This window comes from Osmerus mordax (assembly GCF_038355195.1).
Source record: "Osmerus mordax isolate fOsmMor3 chromosome 21 unlocalized genomic scaffold, fOsmMor3.pri SUPER_21_unloc_2, whole genome shotgun sequence".
NCBI classification, from domain to species: Eukaryota; Metazoa; Chordata; class Actinopteri; order Osmeriformes; family Osmeridae; genus Osmerus; species Osmerus mordax.
In genome coordinates this window covers 20,009-29,522 of record NW_027120395.1, presented here as the reverse complement: position 1 = coordinate 29,522, position 9,514 = coordinate 20,009, and the positions used below count along the sequence as shown (strand labels likewise).

General features: G+C 41.6%; 1 protein-coding gene across 1 annotated transcript; it reads left to right on the top strand.

Moving 5' to 3' along the window:
• The first annotated feature begins 3,537 nt into the window (after positions 1 to 3,537).
• LOC136938896 (B-cell receptor CD22-like) lies at positions 3,538 to 6,904 on the top strand. The gene is made up of 8 exons (XM_067231811.1): positions 3,538 to 3,595; positions 3,949 to 4,025; positions 4,303 to 4,647; positions 4,979 to 5,191; positions 5,373 to 5,732; positions 5,837 to 6,052; positions 6,427 to 6,699; positions 6,813 to 6,904. Exons 2-8 carry the CDS (start codon positions 3,971 to 3,973, stop codon positions 6,902 to 6,904), a joined length of 1,554 nt encoding a protein of 517 aa, XP_067087912.1. The 5' UTR covers positions 3,538 to 3,595; positions 3,949 to 3,970.
• Positions 6,905 to 9,514: the final 2,610 nt, after the last annotated feature.

The window sequence follows — 9,514 nt, the reverse complement described above, 5'->3', positions numbered from 1 at the left end:
GTTCCCTTAGCAACAAGTCAGGCAAACCACCAACATCAGGCTCCTAAAGCCGTTAACAATATTTCAGTTTTGAAATGAACATTTCAACCCAGAGCTTCTGGATGGTTCAGTTGTTTCAGAGCAGACTACTCAATGGTTTAGCTTCATTTATCCGTTTGGTTGTTACCTAACAAAATAAAAGTGGTTGTTGATTGAATACATTATTAAAATGAGTATACCTTGCGGTGTAAACTCAGAGGACACCTATAAAGTATGCATACTTTGAATCTGCAGAGGAAATCCTAGATAATGAAACGCTAATTCAGGCATAGATAAATTCATACAAGAACGTGAAATATACACATTTCTCCAAAGTCTCTGACATCTGCTGTATCTATATATATATATAATCTATCAATCTATTTATCTATCTCACTCGCTCTTTACATATTGTAAATCTGTAATTCAATCTATAGGGGTGTTTCAAAAGAAGACATGTCTCTATTTTAGGGCATTATCATAATGCTAGTTATAAAATAGTGTGTACGAAAATGTGTAACAACATTATCAGATACAAGGAGTGGTAACCTTGGCTACCTCTTCCTTGACATCATTTCAGGTTATCGAGATGTTTTTATTTTGGGATAATAATTACTATGAAAATATTATGGAAAAAAAACAACAAAAAACGAACAAACTATATGAACTATTATTAAGTGTAGTTGTAGATTTGTGTGATCTTTTTCTTCTTGGTGTGTTCCAATAAGCAGCAACAAAACAAATAAAGATGGTGTAAAAAAAATGTTTTTTGACGTGATGAACTTTAATCAATAAAAGTCAATAAAATAACTGACTAAAGAAACATCTAAATTTTGTCTTTGTTCTTGATCTGTGGTAGTAGTAAACTCATGTGAAACCTATTGTGCTTTTTAACAGCGGTGAAAACTATTTTTTATGGAAATTTCGATTGAGGAGATGGTGATGTTTATAAACAAATAGCTTTACAAACAGGCATACAAGGAAGGACGTTTTGACCACAATGATACATTTGACAAACATATCTTTACTTAAAGATTCCATGACATGCTGTTTTTGGATGCTTTTATATAGCTATGCCTTAGTATGGTGGCCGACATGTGCAAACGCCCTGAAATTTAAGAAAACACATGCAAATAGACAAAACACAAGCAAATTAAGAAAACATCTTTATTAATTAGACAACACATGTGCAGCATTCAGCAAACGCTCTGCAAATATAGAAACGCGCTGTAAAAAGGAAAGCATGCAAAACAAAAACAAATGCAAACAGAAAAACGCTGCATCCAGATTACACAACGGAAGTGCTCCAGGCCTCTAGGGGGAGTGCTAAGTGGAACAGTTTGATTTTAGACCCCACGGATCGAGAGAGAGAGAGAGCAGATGAGAGGTTTGTTTTGGAAACGCTCTTTTAAAATACTGTAAAAGAGGAGGGCCTTTTTATGTGGCCTTTTTACTTCACTTTTGGTCCCGTTTCCAAAACAAACCTCTCATCTGCTCTCTCTGGATCACACACATTTCTGGGTTTTGATAAATTGCCAAAATAACCACGATTAGTGAAACCTGCGCACCTGGGTTTGGAGGTGAAATCATGCGTCTGCAAACACAATACATGTTACCCTCTCTTATTTGATTCATATTATACGAGATATACTGACATCCTTCTTACACAGTAAGTCCAAATACAAAACAATAAAATAGGTTATACAACAAAACCGAATACATTTTTGTTAAGTTCATTCATTCATGATATAGTGCAAAGTGTTCAGAAATAGTTCAAGTATTTAAGTCCAGTTAACGTAGGTAGCAGTTTAGGTGATAACTTTGTTATTGTCAAGGGCAACCACATTAAGATCATTAAACAAAACCACAGTTTTCCTACTTCATCCCTGACCTATGACATCTCCCCGGTCTACCTTACCAAGGCTCTTCTGTTTTAGTCTGATCACTCAAATCTGCTTTTGTTCTTTTGCTTTTTCCTGTTGCTTTTAATCTATGACTCTATTACTCCACCCTCAACCATCTCCCTCCCCCCCTCACCCCTCACCCAACCCCCTCCCCCCCCCCTCTCTCTCTCTCTCTCTGTCTCCCTCCCTCTCTTTCTCTCTCTCTCTCTCTCTCAGGCTACTATGTTGTACACAGAAGTCAATTTCTCTGTTCTTCACCAAACTCTCTTGCTACCTCTTTCTTTCTCTCCTCCTCATCCCTCCATCTCTCCCTCTCTCCTCATCCCTCCGTCTCTCCCTCTCTCCTCATCCCTCCGTCTCTCCCTCTCTCCTCATCCCTCCGTCTCTCCCTCTCTCCTCATCCCTCCGTCTCTCCCTCTCTCCTCATCCCTCCGTCTCTCCCTCTCTCCTCATCCCTCCGTCTCTCCCTCTCTCCTCATCCCTCTCTGTCACGTCTCCCAGACTGAGTGTCTCTTTGAGGTTAACACGCTTCACCCACGAGTGTGTGTGACCCTGTGTGTGTGTGACTGTGTGTGTGTGTGTGACTGTGTGTGTGTGTCACTGTATATGTGTGTGAAACTCTCAGTTCGCTTCTCCTTTGTAACCTCGAATCTGTTAAAACACACACAGTACACACACACACACACACCTTATAACACAGTGCAGGCCAAGTCAAACATCACAAACTGCACTCTCATCAAAACCCTTTTCTCTCTCTCCCTCTTTTATCCTCGTCTTATCCACCTCCCTTTCTCCCTCGCGTCCCTCCCCTCTTTCTTTCCCGATCGCTGAGGAAACGTCTCCCCCTTGAGGCCGGCAGGGGGAACGCAGGAGACAGTCTCTTCCTGAGTGACTTTCAGGCTGCACTGCCTGCTCCTGTCCACCAGAGGGCAGGAGAGGACCACGTCACACAGCAGGAGTTCCAGAGGTGTTACACTGTAATGTGTCATCTTTGTTGAAGAATATGTCTTCCTGTTCAGGACTGGCTCCAAGGCCCTCTGGGTGTGAGGCTGTAATGTCTCCAGGCCGCCAGCAGGGGGAGCTGTAGGACAGGAAGATGGAACACTCAGACAGTGGAGCCCCTCAGGAAGGAGGAGCCTGGGGAGACACACCAAGAACTCACACATGAACTAGGATCCATGATGCTTATGTATCACTCAACCATTTTTCTCTCTCTGTGTATCTCTCGCCCTGTCGCCACAAGACCACAACTCTCTTTTCTGTCTCTGTTTCTCTCTCTCTCACACACACACTCTTTCTTTCTCTCTGTTTATTTCTCTTTTCCCCTCATCTCTCCATCTTTCCCTATCTCCAACCTGGAGTGTGTGATAGACCCTGTTTTAAACTATTAACCACAGCTTGGGCAGCAAGTAAACGTAGCACTTGACTTTTGGGATTATAAAAAGACTAAAGATATTAGACAGCCTTGAATGAGGAAATGGAAAACCATCTTGACAGCATAACGGTCATTCTTGTACAACATGTAAATGTCCTGAAGAGGAAGGAAGCCGTACTCTGAGCTTCTTTACTGTTTATTCTGAGAACTTTGAACCATCAACCACAGACTTCACACTCACTGTTCAGAACATCACACTGCCAGCAAGTCCACCAACCCCACTCCTCCCTTCCTCTCTGTAAGTACCATCGACGTGAACGTGTCTTCTTTTTTTGCGTTATTTCATATGTAATAATTAATTACTTAATTAATTTTGTAGTAAATAGCTGTGTTTGATGTTTTATTCTGTCAACACGAGGCTTGCGTTTACTTTCATGAAGGTTCAGCACTTTCAATGTATTGTAATGAGCTTGTTTGGTGCGAGAGAGCCAATAGCAAATTCCTAAATTGAGAAATTCCCGCCCATTCTGCATCTGATTGGCTGAAGTCCTAGCCCCTCCTCCAGAGTCCTGGGGTTCTAAAGCATGTTGTAGAGGAACACCAAGTATTCAATTATTAGTGTGTTTTGTTGACCTCTGTTGTGTCTGTCAGACCGCAGGGTGGTGATGCAGCTATGGAGTTGAGAACTACAGGAAGTGTGTTTGTGGTCTTCCTCTGCTCTGTGGCAGGTATCTATGACCTTGTTAATCTTTCTTTAAGTTTGACCTTTAACCTTAGTCCTTATTAGAATTATGGTCCAAAGTCTACTTTAACCATCACCAAATAGGTTTATTAATCAAATAATGTAATCAGTTGATACTTGTTGAAAAACACATTATCTAACACTGAGACAAATTAATTTAACATATGTTTATATATTGTTATTCATGAAAATTATGTAATTTCTATTTGAGAAGTAGGTTTGTGCTTCCTCTAATGTGCTGGTGATGTGTGACTGTGTTGCAGTGGTGCTGGGTCAGTACTGGGGAGTGACTTACACCCTCCAGAGTGTCTGTGCCTTGAGAGGCTCATCAGTGGACCTGTCCTGCTCCTATACTTACCCCAGTGATCTCACAGTCACTACAACATTCTGGTTTACCACATGGAAGACTGGTGAACGTCGACAGAACCTGAGACTGGACCCAGAGTATACAGGTCGTGTGCAGTACCGTGGGGATAAGAAGAGAGAAGCAACCCTGACTATCACAGACCTGAGAGAGAGAGATGCTGATGTGTACAAGTTCAGGTTTATAACAGAACAACATGAAGAGACATATACTGGCCACCCAGGAGTCACTCTCTCTGTTACAGGTACAGTTATACTCTCTGTGTTACTCTACTGTCTGTATCTATTCTGAATGTTACTGTTTAGTTATTTTAAAACATTAATATAGAACCTTTATCAACCTCCTAAAGTATCTCCCAGCTGTCTACAACACCTTTATTCCTGATGTGGTCTAACTGCATCTGATCTAAGTGTAGAGCTCAGAAGCCAACAGTAGCTGGAGTGTGTCACTCACTAGTCTCTGCTGTCACTGACAGGGGTGGTGCTGAACATTGTTCTGTACTGAGACTCTGACCTTGTGACCTGAGGACAGGGCTTGTATCACTGTTAGATGACTGCTGTTGTTTCTGACCCCAGGTCTTCAGGTGAAGGTGACTCCTACCTGGGTAGAGAAGATCCTGACCTGTAGCTACACCTGTCCTCTGACTGGTAACCCCTCCTACATCTGGTACAAGAACGGACAACATGTACAACAGGCTTCATCCCAACAGCTCTCTGTCTCCAGTTACTCTCAGGACAGCTACTCCTGTGCTGTAAAAGGCCATGAGGATCTCCGCTCTCCTGCAGTGTGTGAGTCTGGGTCTAACTGCTGTGTTACCACACATCACTACCATGATAACAACTCTTACTACAGTATTTATGTTTCACATCACCTCAGAACAGAATACTTTATCACATATTTTATACCAGTTTAAATCCAGAATGTGCAACACAACATCTTTCTGAGCTGCTGTGTGTCTCTGTGTTCCAGGTGTTGATGATCAGTACTGCAGCAGAGTGACTTACTCCACCAGGAGACTGTGTGTCTTGAAGGGCTCATCAGTGGACATCTCTTGCACCTATTACAGTTATTTAACCGTCACCTCCAGCTTCTGGTTCAGTCCTGGAAGGAGAGATGGATGGAGGGACAGATCTGCACCTGAGGATCTAGCTGGAGACCCAGATTACGCAGGTCGTGTGCAGTACTCTAGAACAGAGAGGAAGTCCTCCACCATGACCATCACACACCTGAGAGAGAGAGACTCAGGAGAGTATCGCTTCACATTCAAGACAAGAGATCCACGATATGACTGGGGGGACAGTTTCTCTGGAACCACTCTGACTGTCACAGGTCATTTCTATATTACAGTATAAGACTCAATTACACTCTGACCTTGTGACCTGAGGACAGGGCTTGTATCACTGTTAGATGACTGCTGTTGTTTCTGACCCCAGGTCTTCAGGTGAAGGTGACTCCTTCTACCTGGGGAGAGAAGACCCTGACCTGTAGCTCCACCTGTCCTCTGCCTGGTAACCCCTCCTACATCTGGTACAAGAACGGACAACATGTACAACAGGCTTCATCCCAACAGCTCTCTGTCTCCAGTAACTATAAGGACAGCTACTCCTGTGCTGTAGAAGGCCATGAGGATCTCCGCTCTCCTGCAGTGTGTGAGTCTGGGTCTAACTGCTGTGTTACCACACATCACTACCATGATAACAACTCTTACTACAGTATTTATGTTTCACATCACCACCAGACAGTATGATTTTCACTTGGTTGCACTTTTATATTTAAGAATTAATATTGTTCAAATGAAAGTCTGAATAAAAAACATAGCATCCTTCTTCACAGACAAGGAATTTGCTTTGGCAGGAAGGTGCAAACAATAAAATGTTAGGTCCCTATATGTTTATTGTTTGCACCTTCCTGCCAAAGGAAATTCCTTGTCTGTGCAAACTTTTATGGCGAATAAATCTCATTCTGATTCTGATTCTTAACCCTGTCTTCTAACTTCAAGCTGTTCTTCTCTTTATTGCCCCAGATAAGCCAAGGAATCTATCAGTGTCAGTCAGTCCCTCTGGTGAAGTAGTGGAGGGCAGTTCAGTGACTCTGACCTGCAGCAGTGATGCTAACCCACCAGTGCAGACATACACCTGGTACAAGGAGAACATCACCTCATCTAAATCATCTGGACAGAGCTACACCATCAGTAACATCAGATCTGAGGACAGTGGAGGATACTACTGTCAGGCTTGGAATACAGTAGCAGCTACAAACTCCTCCTTTTTAATGATCACTGTGATCGTTGGGACAGGTAGGAAAATGATATAAATAAATACATATTCACCATGGTTTACTACATTCAAAAGGTTTTTGTCACCATGTGATGTACAGTGCAGGCCTGGTTTCCCCTGTTGTGTTGTTCAGGGATCTCAACAGCTCAGGCTGCAGCAGCAGGAACCACAGTCTCTGTTCTCCTGGCCGTCATCCTCCTCTCTGCCTGCCTCCTCTGCAGGTGAGGAAGGGACTGTCTCTAACTGAAATATGATGCCAAAGTTTTCATAACTTCATACAAAATAGTTTGTGGACTAATACAGAGCAGTATTTATTTAATTTGTAAGCACAGTATTTTAAGTAATAAGGATTTTTGATTTATTCATTGTGTAGATGTATTTACCTATAAAGGTGGTACAGTTTTATTGATTGACAGATTTTGTGTGATTTTATGAATTATTTCCATAGGAAGAAGACCAACTGCAGTAATTCCAGTCACCCAGTAGATAATGGACAGGTGCGTGTGTGTGTGTTTGTATGTGTGTGTGCTTGCTTGTGCTTGTTTGTGGTGTTTTAATTCAACGTTATACGTGTGCTTGTTATCAGCAAGGCATACTACTGTTATACACCTCCACCTATAGCTCATGTCCTCATGTTGTCTATCAGGATGTCTCCAGCTGTATTAACTGCTGACTGCATCTCCACCAGATCCCTCTCTCTCCTGAGACAGTCCAAGCTGACCCCAGCAGTGACACGTACACAGCTCTGAACTTGAAGAACGTGTCACCCGACTATGACACACTTCCTGTGAGTATCCTGTCATCACACGCTCTTTAGGTTGAGCTGAGTTTAATTAAGCAGTATTCCCTGTGTTCTACAGTAGCACCTTCAGTGTGAGGGCCTGTAACCTGTGTGTGTGTGTGTAAATGTTTCTGTATGTGTGTGTGTGTTTACCAGAATGTGAGAGACTCCTCCAGTGATACATACTCTTCTCTGGAAATGAGGACCAGGTCTTCTGACTACGACACACTGGCTGTAAGTCCTTCATCTGTTACTGTGTTTGGGTTCAGGAGAGAAGGACATGGTTGGTTTGGGATTCTGCAAGGAATTAAGGAAACTGTCATTTGTTGTTCATTGTTGTGTTCTGTTTATGCCTGTGTTGGTGTGTATCTGTGTGTGTGTGTGCGTGTATGTGTGTGCATGTTCATAGACTGTGTTTCAGACTGTGAGAAGGACTGGAGCAGATATATAGAACACTCTATTTGGAACAAAGAGCTATGACCCCAAACCAAAGATTTAAAAATATATATATATATTTTATTGTGATATGAATTGGCATAATGTTTACACAGAACAATGAAAACATTAGCAAGTAGGTTCTTGCTGATAATAAACAAATATAATAATAATATTAGTAAAATAACATTATAAATATGACAACTAGTAATATTATCAATATTATAATGTGTATACTAGTGATTATATTTTTATTACATGAATATAACATACCTTTTAATACCTTTTAAAATTGTTAGAATTTAATGGTATTATGTGTGATTTGAGCAACTTCAAATTAGCATAATTGCAGGCTTGCTTTACAATCCTGGAGCTCGAAAGATACAATGTTTTCTAGGCCCAAACAACATAGAAAGTAAAATTATATGACTTAATTCTGGTGCTTTTTAGCTAATATTGCTAATATTGATGTCCTATTCTGACAAACCAAGAAAGTGACAGACAAACCCTCAGTGTCAGTCAGTCCCTCTGGTGAAGTAGTGGAGGGCAGTTCAGTGACTCTGACCTGCAGCAGTGATGCTAACCCACCAGTGCAGACATACACCTGGTACCAGGAGAACATCACCTCATCTAAATCATCTGGACAGAGCTACACCATCACTAACATCAGATCTGAGGACAGTGGAAGATACTACTGTCAGGCTGGGAATACAGTAGAAGCTACAACTGCCTACATTCAGTCTCTCCTCCAGTCTTACACCGCCACCCGCCACCTTCGGTCTTCTTCTGACAACCGTCTGGTGGTCCCACCTCTAAAGAGCGCCCGCTCCCAACCCAAGCTCTTCTCCTGTCTGGCCCCCTAATGGTGGAATCTTCTCCCCACCTCCATCAGAGACACTGACTGTCTCCCCACCTTCAAGAAAAGGCTAAAGATGCGCTTGTTCTGGGAGTACAACAGTACTTAAGGAAGATTTGTTGGATCCGATGTTAGTTTATTTACTCCAGGAACACAATGACACTTATTGAGGGACTTGTTGCACTTGTTGGTTAGTTTTAATTAATTTAACTACTTGTACTCTCTGTGAATTATATTATTGTTGCCTGCTTTCCTACAGGTACACCCTTGCACTTGAGGTTCATGTTGTTTAATTTGTAAATTGTTTAACTACATGCTCCTATGTTTCTTCCCATTGGCACTTATTTGCTTTTTACAATGTGTGCTCATGTTTTGGCTACCTGCAATGTTTTGGGGCTATCTCGTTGTTTATGATCTGTGACCTATTCACTTTTTGTAAAGTTCTCTCTTGGAAGTCGCTTTGGATAAATGCGTCTGCTAAATGAATAAATGTAAATGTACAAACTCTGTTGTAATGATCACTCTGACTAGGACAGGTAGGAAAATTATATAAATAAATACAAATTCACTATGGTTTACTACATACAAAAGGATATAATTGTTTGTCACGCCATGAACATAATAACGTTCATTACAAAATTGTTAAATCTGCTTTAAAATAATGGAAATAAACTATAAAAACAACCGTCATGTATGTGTGCAACCATTTGTAAAACTTGCTACAATAAAGGCAGGCAACTGTAGATTATCAAGCCCTTACTCC

Excerpts from the sequence above, each read along its gene's own strand:
- LOC136938896 (XM_067231811.1), top strand. The coding sequence starts at position 3,971 with ATGGAGTTGAGAACTACAGGAAGTGTGTTTGTGGTCTTCCTCTGCTCT. Across the intron at positions 4,648-4,978 it reads AGTCACTCTCTCTGTTACAG|GTCTTCAGGTGAAGGTGACT; the intron begins GTACAGTTATAC and ends TTCTGACCCCAG. Across the intron at positions 5,733-5,836 it reads AACCACTCTGACTGTCACAG|GTCTTCAGGTGAAGGTGACT; the intron begins GTCATTTCTATA and ends TTCTGACCCCAG.